General features: G+C 39.0%; 1 protein-coding gene and 1 long non-coding RNA gene across 2 annotated transcripts; both read left to right on the top strand.

Moving 5' to 3' along the window:
* Positions 1–3,367: 3,367 nt before the first annotated feature.
* LOC113019088 (serine protease 48-like) lies at positions 3,368–9,815 on the top strand. The gene is made up of 6 exons (XM_026162597.2): positions 3,368–3,436; positions 6,217–6,237; positions 6,659–6,830; positions 7,353–7,633; positions 7,706–7,863; positions 8,572–9,815. Exons 1-6 carry the CDS (start codon positions 3,379–3,381, stop codon positions 9,292–9,294), a joined length of 1,413 nt encoding a protein of 470 aa, XP_026018382.2. The 5' UTR covers positions 3,368–3,378; the 3' UTR covers positions 9,295–9,815.
* A 5,484-nt stretch (positions 9,816–15,299) lies between these two features.
* On the top strand, positions 15,300–15,986 carry LOC145421559 (uncharacterized). Its single transcript, XR_013902948.1, has 2 exons — positions 15,300–15,378; positions 15,630–15,986. It is a non-coding gene; the product is annotated as an uncharacterized LOC145421559 (long non-coding RNA).
* Positions 15,987–22,321: the final 6,335 nt, after the last annotated feature.

Raw genomic sequence — 22,321 nt, 5'->3', positions numbered from 1 at the left:
GAGAGGGAAGGCATCTTGTTGCTAGTTAGCCTAGCGGTTTGCACCTTTCCAGGCTATAGAGATTGACAGACCACGTGACTTTTGCGCATTGCATGCCGTGAACTCGTGGCAAAACAATCCAAGTACCGCATCAAATGCAAGCATTTGCAGCACCGCAAAACGTTCATTCTTCGGTTCCAATAAATTCTTGCTTTTTCTTTGCCCCCCAAAAAGGTATGTACAAAATGAAGGAGAACAATGCCGGTCCGTACAAAGACAGACTTGATGAAAAGTCAAAGAAAGGGTCAGTGAAAAGGGTCAGACCCTTACGAGCACACAGAGGGACAAAATACGTTAGCGTGCTGCCCAACTTTCACCACGCTCATATTTATAATTATACGGTTCTTGGAGTGAGTGCATACACTCATGAAGTTTGGTAACTTCAGGTCACTGCAACAAGCCCAGGTACAGTTTACCGACGGATGGGTACAGGACCTTGAAATGCACCGTGTAGAAAGTAATGACCATTGTACATATCATAAGTTTACCAGTCTCACAAATCGTCTTCATAAATACACATTCGTTAACCGTTTATTAATAGGACCTTTGAGCTCAATGGTAATTAATTAGTAGTGGAAATAATTTCTGGTACGCATTACAGAAATGTAGCAGTGACAATAATATTGTATGCTGTAACCGTACTGGGCAATTAGTGATACAAAACAACTGTTTTATCCTGTGAATAAAAGTATATGTTTTTGTCAATGTACCATGGTAATAACAGAAGCGAAACACAATATTGTGTCAGGACAATTCACTATTTATGCACAATAAACAAAGGAGCATAGCGCGACAATTTCTGTTCAGCGCCAGACTTGCTTGTAACCTATATCACCAATTATGTTAAGAAAAATGACGTATTAACTACAACAGCAGACTGACCTTTATGGAAATGCCTGGAGCAGACTAACCTGTGAGCTGGAGTGTTCTGGGACGTTATATTTTGTCTTTGAATGGCTGCAATCCAGGCCACCCGTTGCCTCTTTGTTACTTCGGAAACATGGCTCGAACAATTTTTCTTCAACGACGTAATCCGATAACAACCGATCTCTTTACCCGTCGGCTTCCTGTGGCTGTCATGCGACCGGCTATTGCAGTTAATAATACAACAGCTTCTTGACATTTTTTGTGTTTCTTTTTATCGCTGTATAACTGATTTCAATTGAAAGCCTGCGTGCGCTAGTACCTCTTGCCACGAGTTCCCAGAATTCTTTGCGGTTTTACCCCTGAGTGACGTCACATTTTCAATCTCTATTGAGGCTGTTCGGTGCCCAGACGCTGTAATCAGGCTTCAGCTGTGTCTAGGCCACAGACACACGGAGCACTGTGGATAAGGTAACTATAAAAATGTTGCTGTTTCTGTTAAGAACACTTTAGTCCTAATCAGTGTTGGTCAAGTTACTTGAAAAAAGTAATCAGTAACTAATTACTGATTACTCCCCCAAAAAAGTAATCCCGTTACTTTACTGATTACTTATTTTCAAAAGTAATTAATTACTTAGTTACTTAGTTACTTTTTAAAAACACGATTTACAACCTGAATAGGTGATAAAGCGATAGATCTTTCAGCCCAATTCTACTTTTTCTGCATAATCCATCATACAAAATGTAATCAAATGGAAAAGTCTTTTTTTTACTTGTTTTATTAGTTTTAATCTTTTAACTTTATGCATCAAGCAAAAATTTAATTATATGCAACATTCTCTGACTTGAATAAATTAGTTTAACATTTAAACCTATTTTCTGCACATTCCAGCACATAAAATAAAATATTTTTTGTGTTTACACTCACTCTTTCAAATAGATGCAAGTAAAACACAGCAGAAAATAAATAAAGTCAAAGACTCAGCGGTCCTGTTGCTCTATTTTCACCTGTAAAGCAGGACTGGGGGTAGGCGGAGGTTTACCCTGGTGCAGGTGTGCCGCGGTCAGTTGAAGAATCCGCGAGTTTCTCTGTGAATTTCCCATTACGTTGTTGCACACTCGGTGCTTGCTTGGAAGTTTAGGGGTTTTTTTCGCTGTAAAAAGAAGTTTTCTTCCCACGCACGATGGACGCTAATGTTTTTGTCACTTTTTATGGAATCAAACTTAAAGTAAGGTCAGTACTTCCACGCTTTAAACGCTGCACGCTCATACTCTCTCCCACAATCGATATGTGATCCATTGTTGATCTGCACACAGCTGTTGTCACTAACGGCGCACTCGCTTACGTCACTGTCGTGAGACATTCTCGCAAAAAATCACGGTTTTAGTAACGCAGTAACGCAGCGTCCCTACGGGAAAGTAACGGTAATCTAATTACCATTTTTACAATAGTAATCCCTTACTTTACTCGTTACTTGAAAAAAGTAATCAGATTACAGTAATTTGTTACAAGTAACGCGTTACTGCCCATCTCTGGTCCTAATGATCCATAAGTGTCCAGAAGCTATCGCAGGTAAGCTCATACGGAAAAAAGGGAAAAATCAGCATAAAAATCAATAAAAAATCAATAAAAGAAGCAAAGCATTTAAAGAGCAAAGAGATGAAGCGTCCACACTCACAAAAGGGGGAGGAGTTATTCGTGTAGATTTTGTAGACTTTGTTACAAGCAGAAAGCACCCTCAGAAAGGTCGCGGAAAATGCTCAACTGCCATTACTTTAGCCTGTACCAGAGCGACACACCCTTGCCCAACCACTCGACCCAGGTAAGTCACAGTTGCCCTGTCAAACGATAAACGGTGCCCTAACTCTCTGCATATGAGAAACCCAAGAATCACTGTAGACCACCAAGTTTTTATATTCCTCAAGCCGAATGGTTTCCAAAGTGAAAGTAATGACACAAATGTTACTAGACCTGTTTGGTGTTTTTCTTTTTTGCTTCTTGGCAATGTTTCCCCCAAAACAAAATTGTTTCAGGGAAGTACAACAGAAAGTAAAGAATATTGTTTTAAAATGCAAACCCTTGCAAACACAGAGAAGTTGAGATGCGTGAATTTAAAGTGATTAACAGAAAGTGGCTGTGATAAGAATCAGGTGAGGTTGATTGCAGCACAATATTGTATGTATTACTCATATCTTTAGCAGTGATTCTGATTGATTGTTGCAATCATGTGAAAACCTAGGGTGTGCTTTTATTCCCTGGAATTACAAAAAAGCACCCAAACATTTGCAGAGGATAAGGATAATTTAAAAAAAAATAGTTTATTCACCCCTTGCTCAAGCAAAACTTCATCACCAGCTCTCTGACTTTTTCTTGGAAAGCTAATGCGACAGTGAAAGGGTGGAGCACTGGGTGGAGCTGAGAATAATCTTCAGGTACTTAAATGTAATTATACTACAACAGAGGTGCAGTTAACAATGGCTCTCCATCAGTTTTTGTGCTGTATTGCTGTGATGACTATTCTCTCATGGAGAGGTGAGAAACAAAGTTTTATTTTTTAGTTTTCCAAGGTTGAAGAAGTATTTGATGAAGTGGAGGTATAATAAAATACTGGTAAAACTACTGGAAATTAATGGATTAATGGCTGGTATCGTGTATTGTTATATATATTATAATGTTGTTATATATTTTTGATATTTTATACATTCCTGATAGTAATGATACAGTTTTTGGACTGGACACTGTGAAAGGGTAGACTTAGCAATGATTTCATAAATGCATCATTTTATAATGTATTTTAGGTAAATTATTTGGTTCCTTCAAATCTCTAGAAATCCAAGTTTCTTCATTTTTACTCAGTTCAGTAAATCTCTTATTTGCTTTTTTTTTAAGTGGATAATTCTCAGAGTACAGACATTTCACATTAGGTAATTTTTCATTTACCCTTTTCCCTTTTAAACTATATTTACTATTTAATTAATAATTGTTTAATTAACCGTTAGCCGTCAGAACTGTCAGAAAATAAATACGACTGAATTAATATTTAATATATATATTTAATATTAAATTGTAGGAGTTTTAACAAAAATCAACTAAACTCATCAACTAATCAACGCCACCTGAAACAATCCTTAAGACCGGGTTGAAATGTAAATGTTAATTCTCATCACGTGGAGTCTTTCCACCTAAAACTAAATAAATAAATACTGCAGGTACATGTATCAGTTGTTGGATTTGGAGTGTCCCTCTCACAGCACAAAATTTTTGAACCAGAGTGTTAAAACAAATTGCAAAGGTACTGCTATGACTCTTAAATTATTTGGAAAGTGTAAATGCAGAGAATTATCATTAGTTTTAAGCACAGTGCCAGAACTTCCTGTTTAACCCCTACAGCAGCTTTTTACTGCTTGCTTTGCCTGTTTATCTACAGTAGATACAAGGGTATTACCAAAGCTTTCCCTCTCCTCCACTACAGTCGCATTTCAGTGAGGCCTAAAGATTTATATAGCAGAGGCTAATGTATTTCTTGTATATTTCAATATAGCAATATGCTGAAGCACGCACATTGTTGTTGCTGTCATGGTGCTCTCTGTCTGATTTGCATTTTTTGTATCACATCTAAAATAATCTCTTCTCTGACATGACCAACCAACAATCAATTTGCTTTTAAATTCTATTTTTATTTTTGAATTAGAAAAACCTTGCAGTGCAAATCAGTCAGTGCAGAGCCAGCAATAGGTGATGAATCCACCAAGTATCTGTCATGGTCCTGCCAGGAATGAGCATTGTTGGTCAAGTTACTTGAAAAACAAAATCAGTAACTAATAACTGATAATAACTAATTACTGATTTTAATCTTTATGCACATTGCATCAAGCAAAAATTAGATTACATGCAACGGTCTTGGACTTGAAGAAATTTGTCTATCATTTAAACCTACTTCCTGCGTATTCCAGCATATGAAATAAAATCTTTTTTTTTTGTTTACACTCACTCTTTCAAACAGATGCAAGTAAAACACAGCAGAAAATAAATAAAATCAAAGGCTCGGCAGCACTATGTCCTGTTGCTCTAAATCTATTTTCACGTGTTTAGCAGGAGTGGAGGTTTGCCCTGGTGCAGGTGTGCCGCAGCGGTCATGTCAGTGGGGAGATCTGGGGGTTTCTCTGTGAATTTCACATTCCTGTGGCAGTGTGCTAGGTACTTGCTCAGAGTTGAAGTTTAGGGGGGTTTGTCGCTGTTACGGCTGTCTCAGTGGATTTTTAATAAACTCAGCCGTCTGCTCGTTGCTATCTAAAGTAAAACAGGACACTGCCGTAGATTCTCATCTCTGTTTAATCAGTTTTCTGTTTGACGTTTATTCATTTATGTGAAAACCCCAGGAACCCACCTGAGGGATTAATAACGCTTGATTTAATCTAATCTAATCAAATAACTATAATCTCAGCCCAACCAATTTACTCAGGAACAAATAGAACACTGAAGAAAGCCAAACAGTAACATTTTTAAGTTATCTAAGTGACTTATATATCATGTTTAACCTGAGTAGCGGGGGTCTGAAAACGATGAGCCGGAGTCTGCTGCTCTCCCCGGCTCTTGTGACCCTTGAACCCCCGACTAGTTATCGATTTGGTGGGTAACAGACATCTCCGAAAACATCAGAGGACTTTTGCAAATATGCAATGTTTTGATAAACCGAGCAGATATTTGAAGTTTACACAGCTACATTCTTGCCTGAAAATATGTTAAAAGTTTATTTTGTGACACAGAAAGAATAATAAGAGTAATATTAAAACTAAGTAGCTTCCGCTATTGTTGGAAACTGGAATTGGCTGGGATATAGTGGGCCACGAAGGATACACCCGACCCATCCTTCAAATCTGGGGAAAAGGAGGACGCATTTGTCGGCCGCATTCAGAGTAGTCTACGAATTGGGACACCCTTCGTCACATTGCTGTGATGTAATCAGTCTACAAATGCAGCCTCAGGAGGATGCGGCCTAGGTTTTGGGACACAGCCATATTATCCATTGCACACGTCTGTTGCCACGAACATCTCACTCGCTTACGTCATTGTCATGAGACACTCTCGTAAACAAAATCACGGTTAGTAACGCAGTAATGCAGCGTGCTTATGGAAATGAGGCGGCCATCTGGCTGTATCTGTAACTTTTTTTCAGTTGCAAGAAATTAGTGAAACTAGTTTGACGTATTTCCCTTTTCACAGACGAAAATAATCACCAATCACCAGTTAAACAAAACAATCTGTTTTGTTTAATATATTTAAATATATATATTTATCTTCTTGTTTTTTAGGTTGTCATTCACAGCAGCCTGGTAAGTAGATGAAACAATTTTACAAGATTTTCAAGAAACTGGAGAAAATGCAAACTTTTATCACTACTTGTTTCAGGGATGAGGAAAATATGTTGACTCACATTTATTTTTAAAAATATCTCTCTAAAGCAATGAGTGAGTTCTGTACAGTAAACTTTTCATTTAAAGCAGTGGAGTGGCAAAACCCATAACCCATCTATATATACCACAGTTTAATTTCACATTAACAACTGTAAGATGTAGGGAGTAAGGACCTTTCAAAGCTCAAATGTAGTCAGCATATAGCTAGATAAGTTAATATCTTTAGATCAGACCTATTCTGTCAGAGATGATTAACATTATCTGTCACCTCTGAGTGGTTTTAATGTTGTGGCTAATCAGTGCAGTCACTGTTTAAATGTCATCTCTCTTCTTCTGTCAGCCTGTGGCAGAGCTGTTAAAAACAGCAGAATCATAGAAGGTCAAGATGCAACACCAGGAAGTTGGCCTTGGCATGCCATTGTAGTAACTTATGGACCTTATGGATATGATCAGTGTGGAGGTTCACTAATCACCAACCAGTGGGTCCTGACATCTGCTCAGTGCTTACCATCGTGAGTCACGGTTGAACCTTTTGAAAGTTTACATTTTTGTTGTTGTACAATTTTGATGATAGCTATTAGTAAGTGTGAAGTGTAGTGCAAAACGCTTACTGTTTACAATTAGCTTGGCATTTCTTTACAGCCAGATTTTCTTTTCCTTTTTAACTTCTTTACTGAAAACAGTCTAAAGGTTTTTAAAGTGTTTTGCTACGTAATACTAAGGCTGTGTACGCTAAGGGTGTAGCTATAGCAAGTAAGAGACCCTGGTGAGAGCTATTATAGCATGAGCATGTAGAGTGTGCTGTGATCAGATCAGTCAAACAATATGCAGAAGCAGTTTGTCTCTGTGAGATCAGATCTGAGGCAGGTGTAGCAGCAAGATCCCAGTCTAACATGGTGAATGAAAACTGACATTTCTGATTATTTATATATTGAACATCTTTAGAAAACTGTTGTTGTGATTTAAAGAAAATTGCATTTAACTGAAGAGTCCATTTATCATCTATAACAATTTTTTTTCCTGTCTGTGTCAAGTTCAAGTTACAACACTGTGGTTCATCTGGGACGCTTCAACCAGTCAGGTTCAAATCCAAATGAGCAGACTCAGAAAGTGGAAAACATAGTCTGCTATTCTCAACGTCCCAATTACGACTACTACTACTACTACTGGCCATACAATAATGACATTTGTCTTCTGAAGCTGTCGGCTCCTGTGATTTTCACAGACTACGTCCAGCCGATATGCTTATCATCAACAAACAGCACTTTCTACAATGGGACCAGCAGCTGGGTCACCGGTTTTGGTTATGATAATTGTGAGTTACAAAATACTTATTTATCTGACGATGGATTTGTTAAAAAACTTGTACCTTTTTCTCTCTGATTAGATTATCAACTTCCCAACATCCTGCAAGAAGTTAATGTACCCATATTGGGAAACAATGAGTGCAGCTGTTACTTGGGAGACTACAACTACTGGATTCCCACGATTACAGAGAACGTTACCTGCACTGGGCCCAAACTTGGATGGAAGGGTCCATGTAAAGTAATGGATTACTTCTAGTTACACTTTGGGGGAGGATGGGGGTTTGGTTCTGTGTCAGGGATCAACATTATATAAACTAATAATGTCTAGTTCCATTATTTATAATAAGAAATATATATTTTTTAATATCGCAGATCAAAATTGCCAATGTAGTTAAGTGAAAGTTAACTTCAGTGCCAATTTAACTCCTGGCGTGAACTTTTTTCAGTTTTCCACTTGAGCCACTGTCAGTTGGGAGTTCGCCTTGTAATCGGAAGGTTGCCGGTTCGGGCCCCGGCTCGGACAGTCTCGGTCGTTGTGTCCTTGGGCAAGACACTTCACCTGCCGCCTACTGGTGTTGGCCAGAAGGGCAGATGGCGCGATATGGCAGCCTCGCTTCTGTCAGTCTGCCCCAGGGCAGCTGTGGCTACAACTGTAGCTGCCTCCACCAGTGTGTGAATGGGTGGATGACTGGGTGTGTAAAGCGCTTTGGGGTCCCTAGGGGACTAGTAAAAGCGCTATACAAATACAGGCCATTTACCATCAAATGGTGTGCTAAACTGAATGTGTGCCATGTTATTGGCTAATGCTAACAAACATGCTTTTGAACGGTCCATCCATACACCACATAACTGGGTCACAGACTAATGCTTCAGCAGGATAGATATTACTGAGACAGATCCTCTTCTGAAAGTTATTGACCTGTCTTCACAATTTTTCTTTTCACAGGGAGATGAAGGGGAACCACTCATGATGAAGGCAGGATCAGTTTGGGTCCAGATTGGAATTACTAGTTATAGTAACTGTGGGGGACCTTCAATTTACACCCGTGTGTCCCAATACCAGAAATGGATCAGTGACACCGTCACAGGGACACCACCAGGTTTTGTTACCTTCTCCTTCCCAGGAGCTGACAGCGACTCAAACTTCACCTGCCCGACATCACCACCTACAACCATCCCTGCACCTTTTAACACCACTGTCTCTACCCCTTTTAACACCACTGTCTCTACCCCTTTAAACACCGCTGTCTCTACCCGTTTTAACACCACTGTCTCTACCCCTTTAAACACCGCTGTCTCTACCCGTTTTAACACCACTGTCTCTACCCCTTTAAACACCGCTGTCTCTACCCGTTTTAACACCACTGTCTCTACCCCTTTAAACACCGCTGTCTCTACCCGTTTTAACACCACTGTCTCTACCCCTTTAAACACCGCTGTCTCTACCCGTTTTAACACCACTGTCTCTACCCCTTTAAACACCGCTGTCTCTACCCGTTTTAACACCACTGTCTCTACCCCTTTAAACACCGCTGTCTCTACCCCTTTTAACACCACTGTCATTCCAACTACACGTAACAAGGTTGAAAATCTGACCCACTTCACTCACTTTACCTCTCTCTGTGTTCTTGTTGTGTTGCTCCATCTGTTTGGTGGAAGTGGAATGTAATTCAGCACATTTACTCATATCGTGTACATAAATACAAGCTTGAAATACTATTACTTTACCCGAGTACTCAGGTTTCATAAAATTTTACAACTCTGACTAACTTTAAAAGTGCATTTTTTCTAAAAGACATGAACAGTTAAAAAACAAAAGTATGATGCTTTCTTCTACATTAAATGATTAATAGATAGAAACTAAATGAAACAGAAAAAAGTTGTTTTTGTCTTTCCAGTTTCCTAAATATAGTGATTTGCTATCATTTCTTTCAACCAATTTGTTTATTTAATTTCTAATCATTTTTAAATTTTGACTACATGTTGGACAAACTGAGGACTAAGAAAGTGGTTGCTAAGTTTTTTGTTAACAAATCAAATGCTTTTAAATAATTCTGGAAAGTGAACTGATTTTTTTTTTAAAGTTGTCAGACACATACAATCTGATGAAAATTTTCTCAAATCTTGTTGTGTTGAGGGATTTGTGGTATCCAAATATTTTTCGTTATTAAAACGTATCATTTTAAAGAAGCTTTGATTGTCATGTATTATTTTGTTTAAAATTTATACACTTGAAGACAACAGGAACAAACTCTCACAAACCATAAACTTATAAAGTTCCAGACAAATCAGTGCACACATTGTATATTTGTGTATCATATCATAAGCATTTGTAATGACCCTTATTCGCAATCTGTAGTCATACATCAGTCTGCTTCCCTGGTGTTTGTGGCTAATCTAAGTTTTACATCACTTCCACTTTCCCACCCTGTCAAGCTGATTGTGACATCACTGGTCTAGTCCAATCATGTTTCTGCTGGCCTTCACAGGTCAATCAGCCTTCACTCTATGTACACACTGCGCATCTATCATTCTTCCTTGCAGACAACTTTGTACAACCCACCTCCTCCCCATCACCGCCTCTCCTTCATTACTCAGGTTTCATTCAAGCCTCCATCTCCACCACCAGCATCTAGACTCCAGGGGCCCTACCCTAATCCCTATCACCACTGGGATTCTGTTCTGCTTTGAATGGCCCTCAGAGTCTAAGCACCAAATACCTCAAATTGAATTCTGAACATGAATGAATCATCATCCTTACTGAAATTTTTCTCCATACTCTGCTCTCCTGCTTAGGCCTGAAATCTGTTTTGCTGCTGTGCTCTGGATTTCACTTAGTCATGGTCCTCAAATCTTTCTGTGCGTTTCCACCATTTCTCACTCTCACCTCTTTGATTTACTTCTCTCCCTCATAGGCTACATCTACACTAATCTGGATAAATTTGAAAACTATATATATAGTGTGGACGTTTAAAAACACTCCACGTCCACACTATTGTTTTCAATCGTTTTCAAAGAGTTGTTCATCCACACTGAAAGGACCTAAAATGCTTAGGTTCCAGTACTGCGCATGCATGTAAAACTACACCGGTACCGGTCCGTGAGTCGTTTGGTACCGGGCCGCGAGCGTTGAGGCTCAGGTGTGAAATGTATGGTTTTCAGGGGTTTTATTGGTTTTCAGCGTTATTTTGTTATCGTTTTTATCGTTAACTCGGTTTTCCTGGGTCTTTTCATGTGTGTTATGAATAAATCTTTTTTCGGTACCGGTACAAGTTTTATTTTGGTGTATTTATCCGCAAAAAAGCGCAAAAAAGGTTGGGGATCGCTGATGTAAACAACCAATCGATCCAGACTCAGACTTCCAGACTTCAAATGTCAAAACTGATTATTTGATTTTTTTTTTTTAAGACACAGCAATGGTGAGTGTTCCCACCCTCTGCTCTTTGTAGAGCATTGTTAGTCCATTTAAAAAACTCAGTGCTTTTCTTCAACATTTTGCTGTGACGTTTCAAAGAGTCTGAAAGTAAATAAGTGGCAGACAGAAATGAGGCAGGTCGAATCTTCTTGTGTTTCACGCATGCGCAGTACTGGAACCTAAGCGTTTCAATGTGGACGCATAACTCTGTGAAAACGACTGAAAATGCTAGTGTGGATGCGGAGCGTTTTCAGACAAAAACAGCGTTTTCAAATCTATCCGGGCGAGTGTGGACGTAGCCTGAGCCTCAGAAGCTCAACACGATGTCCAAATGTCTGTTTAGGGCTCCCCAGCCCTAGTTTTCATCTTGGTCTAGTCTAACTGTGGTGGTTATCTCTCTGGTGTCTTTTTGAGAAGATTTCTAATGTCATCGAGATTTTTAATTTTCCTTACCTCTATTAAGGATATTTGGGGGTTGGTTGTTGTTGTTGTTGTTTTATCATTATGAGATGTTTATGTTCAGGGTTATGCAGAGATGTTTGAAGGAGCTGGTGCTCAAAGTTAAAAAGGGGCACATAGAACCAGGTTGAATAAATTATATGGAATCACATCATACTATATCACTGTCATCAGGTGGGGACAATGCAAAGCAAATATAGCCTATGTTTTACCCTAATGGGGTACAATGATGCTGTTGAGGGGTTACTGCTGATAGTGCTGGAGGGCAGGGGTGTGTTGATCTGAGACTGTAGACAAAAAATACATTTGCATTTTAAAACAGAGCCTTCCAATCCAGTTTATCGCAGTCATCTGGCCTTTAGAGCCTATCCTATCTACCACAGAAGGCAGAGAACATCTTCGTCAGGTCACCAGTCAGGGCTTGTACAGACAGTCAAACCATTTCCACCTATGTGCTACATTCACCAGCTATGGGCAGCTAACCTAACCCCCACTAACTGTATGTGTTTAGACTGTGGGAGGAAGCTGGAGAACCTGGAGCACCCACACAAACTCCACAGAAAGACCACAGCCAGTAAGTGGTTTTTAACTCGAGACCTTCTTGCTGTGAGGCAGCAGTGTGTGTGTGACCTCTGCAAAAAATGTAAGACTGAATCCAAAAATCTTGATTGAATTGACAGTAAAAAGTAAAACATTAAAAATAAAATCTTCAAACTGTGAAGAAGATAACTCTCTTGGGTGTGACAAATGCTATTTTAAAACTGATATACGATGTTATTCTTGTTAACTTGCTCATTATATTATTGTGAAAGCTATAGGCCTACAGTGAATCTTAAAAACAACAGTCATTTAGACATTAGGTAATTTTATGTGATCTATTATGGCACAATGTTTCATTGCAGTGCTTTGTTGTAGTGCAGCAGCAGGTCCAGAAGCTCTTTTTTCATTGTTGATACCAGTCAGAGGTAGCTAGAAGGACTTCTTGACATTTCTTGTTAACCTTCATTTTTCCTAGTAGAAAAATGTATCTGTGTTTTTTGTGTGAATGTTCCAAACAAACTGTGGTGAAACTGAAAACAAACAGTAGGAGGAATGTTGCAATTGTTGTTAGACCTGTTTTTTTTAACCTGATACTGACCTGATATCTCCAGGAAAAGTAATGTTTCAGAGAAGCTCAATAGAAAGTGAAAATTATTTTTTTACAGAATAAATGTTTTACATTTCAAACTCTGGACACTTTTAAACAGTTCATTTTTCCTCTGGATTTTCTCATCTCTTCATTCAAAACACACTGTTTATACGATAGCATGTTCATCAAGTTCAAATTCAAATTGACATTTTATTCGTCACATACACAGTCATATAAGTACAGCATACAGTGAAATGCTTGTGTCCAGGGAGGGGGGGCTGCAGACTGACACTGCAGACTTTTTTTCAATGTAATGAGTTTCATAAATACACCCTTTTTGCACACGCGCTTTTCTACTCAATAATGTTGCTGTCAATATACTTGATATTTATTTATTATCACCTCTGTCAATCCTTGATATTTATTATTGAGTGATTTGTACACATTGTGCTATTTCTTAAATCTGTAACATATTGTATTGTTAAATAGTCTAGTTTGTTTATGTTATTTTACTGTAACAGCAACAGACTGTAACCCACATAATTTCCTCAGGGATTAATAAAGTATGCTGATTCTGAATGATTCTGAAAGCCTTTCAAGCACAAAATGTATCAGGACTTTGAATGCTAAAGAGGGGCTGAGAAGGTGACTAGCCACTATATTTCCATCTAAAAACTTAAGTCCAAGGGATCAACCAGGGTGGGAACTACACATAACAGGCAACTTAGCAAGGAATCCATTTAACTGTATACAGCGTGTACTTTGTTACCAGCAGAAAGCACCCTCAGAAAGGTCGCGGAAAATGCTCAACTGCCATCACTTTAGGCTGTAACAGAGCGACACACCCTTGCCCAACCACTCGACCCAGGTAAGTCACAGTTGCCCTGTCAAACAATAAACAGTGCCCTAACTCTCTGCAAATAGCCTGTGTCTCCCCTACATCGATATCATGCCCCGCCCAGTCTGTACGAGAAGGCACATAACCAAACAAACCTGAATACTTGAGATAAGGTCTTCAAGTTCAGCCACCTGAGCATTAGTCAAATGGCCCAGACGACACCCCAAGTTCTTAAGAGTCTCTTTGTTAAGTTCTAGCAACATAATGACCTTAAAGAAATACATTTCGAGTACCTTCTAAACATTTTGAGAAAATTATGAACTCTGTGCCATTTTTGTGCAAATTAGTAGTTATATAATATTTAAAACAAAAGAGTTAGTTTCAAATTATTCTTGTAACATATGTACTAGTCACCAAATCTATTGCATTTTAAACAAATCATTGGATCTAAAAAAATGTTGACATATTTCTTAATTTTTTGTAGAATGCTTGAGTTTAACACTCGCGCATACATATATACATCACATCAGTAAGATGTGTTCTGTGTTTGTTCTACATGAAGTTCATGTCAGAAAAGCATGATTCACAAAGATAAGCTAAACCAAAAAGCCAGGCAACTTTCATTGCTGCTGGGCATACACCTTTGTACAGACTGGAAGTCTGAAGTCCTAACTTAAAGACCATCAGCATGCAACAATCTCTTCCTGTCCATCATGCAAGTTAAACATTGCACTTAGCTGCTCAGCAATTCATGTTATGTCCACTTGGATGAAAGGATCTCAAATGAATTACACAAGTGGTTTGAGTTGATCAAAGTCACAAAACCTGTTCTAAAACCCCTGCCCGGGTCTGTTTATGACCTGAGACTCATAAACAGACGTTATTTATAATCTTCATGCAGGAGTCATCACATGAGTAGAACTAGTCACCTTTTGCATTTATTGCCTGCTGGTGAATTATGCAATGGTAATGTAGAAATTTTGGGAAGTCTGTGTCACTTTTGTACTTCATAATGAAGCCTGTAGGTCAGCCTATATATGTAAAATTTAAAATTAAGATTCATTGTTATCGATTTCAAATCTACATTAATGCAAATATTATGGGTTAAAAAAAGAAAGAACAGCCATTTTTGAACTTCACAGCGCAGTTTGACTAACAATGTAAGAGGAAGGTTATTCGAAAATGCATAGTCTAATGTTTTAAGTAAGTCAGTAGTGATGCTGTTAAAGTGGGCAAATGGCAACATGGAACAAGTTTCCCAACACTGTTCATATTCAGAACCATCCGTTCTAAGTAGTGTCCGAATTGTACTTAGTAGCAGACATGAAAGTGAAAGTAATGACACAAATGTTACTAGACCTGTTTGGTGTTTTTCTTTTTTGCTTCTTGGCAATGTTTCCCCCAAAACAAAATTGTTTCAGGCAAGTACAACAGAAAGTAAAGACTATTGTTTTAAAATGCAAACCCTTGCAAACACAGAGAAGTTGAGATGTGTGAATTTAAAGTGATTAACAGAATGTGGCTGTGATAAGAATCAGGTGAGGTTGATTGCAGCACAATATTGTATGTATTACTCATATCTTTAGCAGTGATTCTGATTGATTGCTGCAATCATGAGAAGGATGTGCTTTTATCCCCTGCAAATACAAAAAAGCACCCAAATATTTGCAGAGGATAAGGGTAATTTAAAAAATAATCTATTCACCCCTTGCTCAAGCAAAACTTCATCACCAGTTGCCTGACATTTTTTTTGGAAAGCTAATGCGACAGTGAAAGGGTGGAGCACTGGGTGGAGCTGAGAATAATCTTCAGGTACTTAAATGTAATTATACCATGACAGAGGTGCAGTTAACAATGGCTCTCCATCAGTTTTTGTACTGTATTGCTGTGATGACTATTCTCTTATGGAGAGGTGAGAAACAAAGTTTTATTTTTCTTTAAACACTTTTGTTATTTTTCCAAGGTTGAAGAAGTATTTGATGAAGTGGAGGTATAATAAAATACTGGGAAAACTACTGGAAATTAATGGATTAATGGCTGGTATCGTGCATTGTTATATATATTATAATGTTGTTATATATTTTTGATATTTTACACATTCCTGATAGTAATAATACTGTTTTTTGGAATGTTCACTGTCATTATGCAAATACTGTTTATAAGATTGGGGAAACCTCCAGTCAGCTGAGACCGAAGAAGTCACTTGGATGAGTGACGAAACATTTCTCCCACTGAAAACGCTACGTCCAGATGAACAGAATCAACTTTTGGAGATTACTTAGCTCACAGGTGTGAAACTCCAGGCCTGGAGTTAGATGTGTCCAACACAGCTGATTTAAATGTCTTGTTAGTTTATGGTTACACAAATAAAAGTTATTTGGTTAGAGTTGGACATTAAACTCTACTTGATTAAATTTACAAAAATATAATGTTTGTCATAGTGACACCTCCCTGATTTTTCTACAACAAAAAATACAACAAAATAAAGACAAATAAAACAAAATACACGTCCTACTGAAATGCATTACTTTGTGCTTAATAACAAATACAAAAAAACATGACAATTTCACTAACTTGCATGAGAACATACTGGGAAAACATACAAATGTTTGATCACATGTAATTTCTGTTTTGGCATCACTTCAGTGGCTTCCAGTGCAGTTAAAAATAGAAACTTGAATGCTGACAAATATGTGAAGGGTATCAAATAATTGAGTGCTCACAGTTGTTCTCACAACTAATGAATAAATAACCTAAAGGAGATTGCATTGAAATGTTGATTATACCTTTATGTGAAGAGATACTCAACTATTTAATTAGACATTAAAGCACAAGTAGAGGATAAAACACTTTCATTTCCATTTCGCTATATAAAACCTAGAAAGACATGGTCAGTAATTTTCTGCTAACAAACACATACACACCCCTGTAGGGACTCCGTTTGTAGCTTCACTTTGGCTCCACCTAAAGGCACATTAAAACATAGTTTAAAAGGGAAACCCCACCAGTGAATTAATGAAATTGTTGTTTCTTCTGTTCATGTAAAAGAGAAAGTAAACTTAAAATTCTCACAACAAATTATTACTGCAGGTTCAGACTTGAAGTCAACCATCATGCCAACATTACAAAACGCAGCAACTGCAGCAGTAAAATGCAGATAAAGTATCCTAAAGGAAAGTTTCTTCATCTTCCACTGAACAGCCTCTGCGCCGAGATGTGCTCACATTTAACAGGTACTAGTTGTTGTGTTATAGCCTATTGTGATTGGTCAGAATTGTGATAGTGATAATTTAATAAATGAGTAAATAATTTTTACTTATTTAGAAAGAAAAAACACTAGTCATGTGTTTATTTAAATATTATTTTGAATACATTGAAAATAAAACCTATGAAAATACTTCTTGTGGGAAGTAAAGGTGGGCTCTGGCCATAGTAGGAGTGGTGTTGCTTCATGTAATGAGTAGCTCTGAAACAGGTTTACATGCGCCTGGATTAATGCATAGCTTACCACAAATATATTGATGAGTCAGAGTCAGACATTAGATCAAGAGACAAATTCAAGGGCTGAAAATGAAACAAACACTGAAGTGCAAAAGTCTGCAGCTGTTCAGTTGGAGACTTGAGGCAGTGTGGAAATGAACAACTTAAGACCAGATGTAAATATGTTTACAGCCTGGTATCAAATGTGCCATTAGGTGGAGCCAAAGTGAAGCTACAAATGCAGTTCCTACAGGGGTGTGTGTGTTTGTGAACAGAAAATTACTGAGCATGTTACGTTTTTGTAGGTTTTATATTACAAAATGAAAATGAAAGTGTTTTATCTTCCAGTTGTGCTTCAGTGTCAAATTAAAAGTTGAATATGTTTCAAACATTTTAATGTGATCCCCTTTAGGTATATACAGTGGGGCAAAAAAGTATTTAGTCAGCCACCGATTGTGCAAGTTCCCCCACTTAAAATGATGACAGAGATCAGTAATTTGCACCAGAGGTACACTTCAACTGTGAGAGACAGAATGTGAAAAAAAAAATCCATGAATCCACATGGTAGGATTTGTAAAGAATTTATTCGTAAATCAGGGTGGAAAATAAGTATTTGGTCAATAACAAAAATACAACTCAATACTTTGTAACATAACCTTTGTTGGCAATAACAGAGGTCAAACGTTTACTATAGGTCTTTACCAGGTTTGCACACACAGTAGCTGGTATTTTGGCCCATTCCTCCATGCAGATCTTCTCGAGAGCAGTGATGTTTTGGGGCTGTCGCCGAGCAACACGGACTTCCAACTCCCGCCAACAGATTTTCTATGGGGTTGAGGTCTGGAGACTGGCTAGGCCACTCCAGGACTTTCAAATGCTTCTTACGGAGCCACTCCTTTGTTGCCCGGGCGGTGTGTTTTGGATCATTGTCATGTTGGAAGACCCAGCCTCGTTTCATCTTCAAAGTTCTCACTGATGGAAGGAGGTTTTGGCTCAAAATCTCACGATACATGGCCCCATTCATTCTGTCCTTAACACGGATCAGTCGTCCTGTCCCCTTGGCAGAAAAACAGCCCCATAGCATGATGTTTCCACCCCCATGCTTCACAGTAGGTATGGTGTTCTTGGGATGCAACTCAGTATTCTTCGTCCTCCAAACACGACGAGTTGAGTTTATACCAAAAAGTTCTACTTTGGTTTCATCTGACCACATGACATTCTCCCAATCCTCTGCTGTATCATCCATGTGCTCTCTGGCAAACTTCAGACGGGCCTGGACATGCACTGGCTTCAGCAGCGGAACACGTCTGGCACTGCGGGATTTGATTCCCTGCCGTTGTAGTGTGTTACTGATGGTGACCTTTGTTACTTTGGTCCCAGCTCTCTGCAGGTCATTCACCAGGTCCCCCCGTGTGGTTCTGGGATCTTTGCTCACCGTTCTCATGATCATTTTGACCCCACGGGATGAGATCTTGCGTGGAGCGCCAGATCGTGGGAGATTATCAGTGGTCTTGTATGTCTTCCATTTTCTGATGATTGCTCCCACAGTTGATTTTTTCACACCAAGCTGCTTGCCTATTGTGGATTCACTCTTCCCAGTCTGGTGCAGGTCTACAATACTTTTCCTGGTGTCCTTCGAAAGCTCTTTGGTCTTGGCCATGGCGGAGTTTGGAGTCTGACTGTTTGAGGCTGTGGACAGGTGTCTTTTATACAGATGATGAGTTCAAACAGGTGCCATTCATACAGGTAACGAGTGGGGGACAGAAAAGCGTCTTACAGAAGACGTTACAGGTCTGTGAGAGCCAGAGATTTTCCTTGTTTGAGGTCACCAAATACTTATTTTCCACCCTGATTTACAAATAAATTCTTTACAAATCCTACCATGTGAATTCATGGATTTTTTTTTTCACATTCTGTCTCTCACAGTTGAAGTGTACCTCTGGTGCAAATTACTGACCTCTGTCATCATTTTAAGTGGGGGAACTTGCACAATCGGTGGCTGACTGAGTGTTTAACATTTACATACTCCCACTGGCACAGATTATAAACAACAACAAAATAAACTATCACAGCTATGCAGATGACACACAAATATATATCACAATGTCACCAGGAGACCAAGGCCCTGTACAGGCTCTTGGTAAATGCATTGAGGAAATCAATGACTGGTTGTGCCACAATTTTCTCCAGCTAAACAAAAACAAAACTGAGGTAATAGTCTTTGGCGCCAAAGAAAAACGATTACAGGTCACCAGAGAACTTCAATCTATACATCTAAAAACCACAAACCAGGCGAGAAATTTGGGTGTAGTGATGGATGCAGACCTAAACTTAGAAAAACACATTAAGACAATAACAAAATCAGCTTACTATCACCTCAAGAATATTTCAAGGATAAAAGATCTGATGTCTCAACAGGACCTGGAAAAACTAGTCCATGCATTCATCTTTAGTAGGCTTGATTACTGTAACAGCATCTTTACAGGTCTACCTAAAAAATCAGTCAGACAACTACAGCTCATTCAGAACTCTGCTGCTCGAGTCCTCACTAAGACCAAAAAAGTGGACCACATCAGTCCAGCTCTGAGGTCTTTACACTGGCTGCCTGTCCGTCAGAGGATAGACTTTAAAGTTCTGATGCTGGCCTATAAAGCTCTGAATGGTTTAGGACCAAAATACATCAATGACCTCCTGACCCAGTATGAACCTTCCAGATCCCTCAGGTCATCTGGATCCGGTCTTTTATCAGTTCCCAGAGTCAGAACCAGACACGGAGAAGCTGCATTCAGCTTTTATGCTCCTTATAGCTGGAACAAACTCCCAGAAAGCCTCAGATCAGCTGAAACACTCAGTTTATTTAAATCCAGGTTGAAGACTCACCTGTTCTCAGCTGCATTTGAATAAAGCACCAAATCCACACTTTAAGCTTAAATTTCAAAACTTACATTTAACTACTGATTTTATCTACTGTTCTGATTTTATCTGTTTTGATTTTATATACTGTTTTGTTTGTTTGTTTGTTTGTTTGTTAATTAGTTAGTTAGTTTATTTGCTTGTTTTAATCAATTTTAAATCATGCTTTTTATTTGTTTTTGTTTCTAATGTCTCTGTAAAGCACTTTGAATCACCTTGTTGTTGAATTGTGCTATACAAATAAACTTGCCTTGCCTTGCCTTGACTAAATAATTTTTTGCCCCACTGTAATTAGATGCATGTATCAAATTGTTTTGTGTCTGTTGTTTTAATTATTATTGAATCCAATTACACTTAACAAAAATATAAACGCAACACTTTCGTTTTTGCTCCCATTTTCCATTAACTCAAAGATCTGAAACATTTTCTACATACACAAAAGGCCCATTACTCTCAAATATTGTTCACAAATCTCTCTAAATCAGTGAGACAGCATGAATATTGGACAGGTGTGCCTTAGACTGCCCACAATAAAAGGCCACTCTGAAACATGCAGTTTGGTCACAATGCCACAGATGTTGCAACTTTTGAAGGAGCGTACAATTGGCATGCTGACTGCAGCTCTGACTGCAGAGCTGTTGCCCATTGCTGTTACCATAAGCCATCTCCAAAGGTATTTCATAGAATTTGTCAGTACATCCAACTGGCCTCACAACCACACACCAACGCAGGACCTCCACAACCAGCATGCTCACCTCCAGGATCATCTGAGACCAGACACCCGGACAGCTGCAGTAACAATCGATTTGCATAACCAAAGAATGTGTGCACAAACTGTCAGGAAACCGTCTCAGAGAAGCTCATCTGCATGCTTGTTGTCCTCATTGAGGTCTGGACCTGACTGCGGTTTGTCGTACCTGACTTGAGTGGGCAAATGCTCACATTCAATGGCATCTGGCACGTTGGAGAGGTGTTCTGTTCACGGATGAGTCCTGGTTTTCACTGTTCAGAGCAGATGGCTGACAGCGTGTGTGGTGTCATGTGGGTAAGTGGGTTGCTGATGTCAGCGTTGAGTATTGAGTGGCCCATTGGGGGGGTTCTGGTATGGGCAGGCGTATGTTATGGAAAACAAACACAGGTGCATTTTAGTGCTGGCACTTTGAATGCACAGAGATACTGTGACGAGATCCTGAGGCCTGTTGTTGTGCCATTCACCCACAATCAGCTTTGAATGTAAGAATTTTCTAAATGAAATAATAAGGCTCGTTATTGTTAGACAAAAGCAGTCTGTGCACAAGTTTAAACATAACATTCTTTCTGGGTTCAGCTCGCGGAGGCAGCAGTCTGACCAGAGAAACCCAGACTTCCCTCACCCCACCACCTCCTCAAGCTCATTTGCAGGGAAACGGAGACATTCCCAAGCCACCCGAGAGATGTTAATCTTATCAGCAAGCCCTGGGGCTTCCTCCTGGCAGGGGATGCTAGGAATACCTCACATTGGAGCTTCCAGGAGTTCTAGTAGTCAGATGCCTGAACTACCTCAACTGGCTCCTTCAGTTGTGGAGGATCAGCAGCTGTACTCTGGGCCCCTCTCCTCACTGTATCTCAAAGGGAGAGACTCATAGCCTCGGCCAAAGACTCCTACCCTGGGCTAGCCTAGCCTACCTACCTTGAAGAGGTACACCAGAGAGATAGAAGGCAGGAGAATAAACAGTTGTTCTCCACAGCACCAGTCAAGGTGTACTCTCAGTTGCAGGGGAACAATATGAGAACAGCACCACCAAGGCTGGAGACGGAGCAATACTGGAAGCGTTTATTGTTTATTTATAAGGAACCCCATTACCTTCCACAACAGTGGTTGCTAGTCTTCCTGGGGCCCAAACCATCAAATAAAATATCGCACAATAAAGTGGATGCAAAATATCCACATAATTTGGCTCTTACATCCACAGTGAGGTTTTACAATTGTGAAAATATGAGCATATAAATATCAATAACACGGAGACAAAATACACAAATTTCCATTGCAAATGACATTGCCCTCTTACAATATTTACAATAATTAAAAGCTGTGTAAGTAGGCTTTTAAGGGTTTTTTGAAATTATGAATAGAAGCCAATTCTCTAATTGCACAAGGCAACTTATTCCACTTAAAAGATGCTCTAAATATAACAGAGTTTTTCAAAAGTTGCTTTTAACTCAAGGAATTACTAAATTGCGATTTGCTGAAGATCGTGTAGTATGATTATATATTTCATCGGGATACTGCAACTGAGCAGAAAAAGAAATGTGGTGTGTTTAACTGTATTGCTTTCTTTATAAATACAAGTAAGCCATAGTATAATTTAGCTTGTACAGGAAGCCAAGAAAGTTTATCATGCATTTTATCGATATTTGTATGGCATGAACACCTTAACACTAATCTGGCTGCCTTATTCTGGACTAACTGAAGTCTGTTCAGA

This window comes from Astatotilapia calliptera, chromosome 3 (assembly GCF_964374335.1).
Source record: "Astatotilapia calliptera chromosome 3, fAstCal68.1, whole genome shotgun sequence".
Taxonomy (NCBI): Eukaryota; Metazoa; Chordata; class Actinopteri; order Cichliformes; family Cichlidae; genus Astatotilapia; species Astatotilapia calliptera.
Note: the sequence above shows the minus strand (reverse complement) of the source record. Positions and strands in the feature narration are given on the sequence as shown.

Excerpts from the sequence above, each read along its gene's own strand:
- LOC113019088 (XM_026162597.2), top strand. The coding sequence starts at position 3,379 with ATGGCTCTCCATCAGTTTTTGTGCTGTATTGCTGTGATGACTATTCTC. Across the intron at positions 6,238-6,658 it reads TTGTCATTCACAGCAGCCTG|CCTGTGGCAGAGCTGTTAAA; the intron begins GTAAGTAGATGA and ends TTCTTCTGTCAG. Across the intron at positions 6,831-7,352 it reads TCTGCTCAGTGCTTACCATC|TTCAAGTTACAACACTGTGG; the intron begins GTGAGTCACGGT and ends GTCTGTGTCAAG.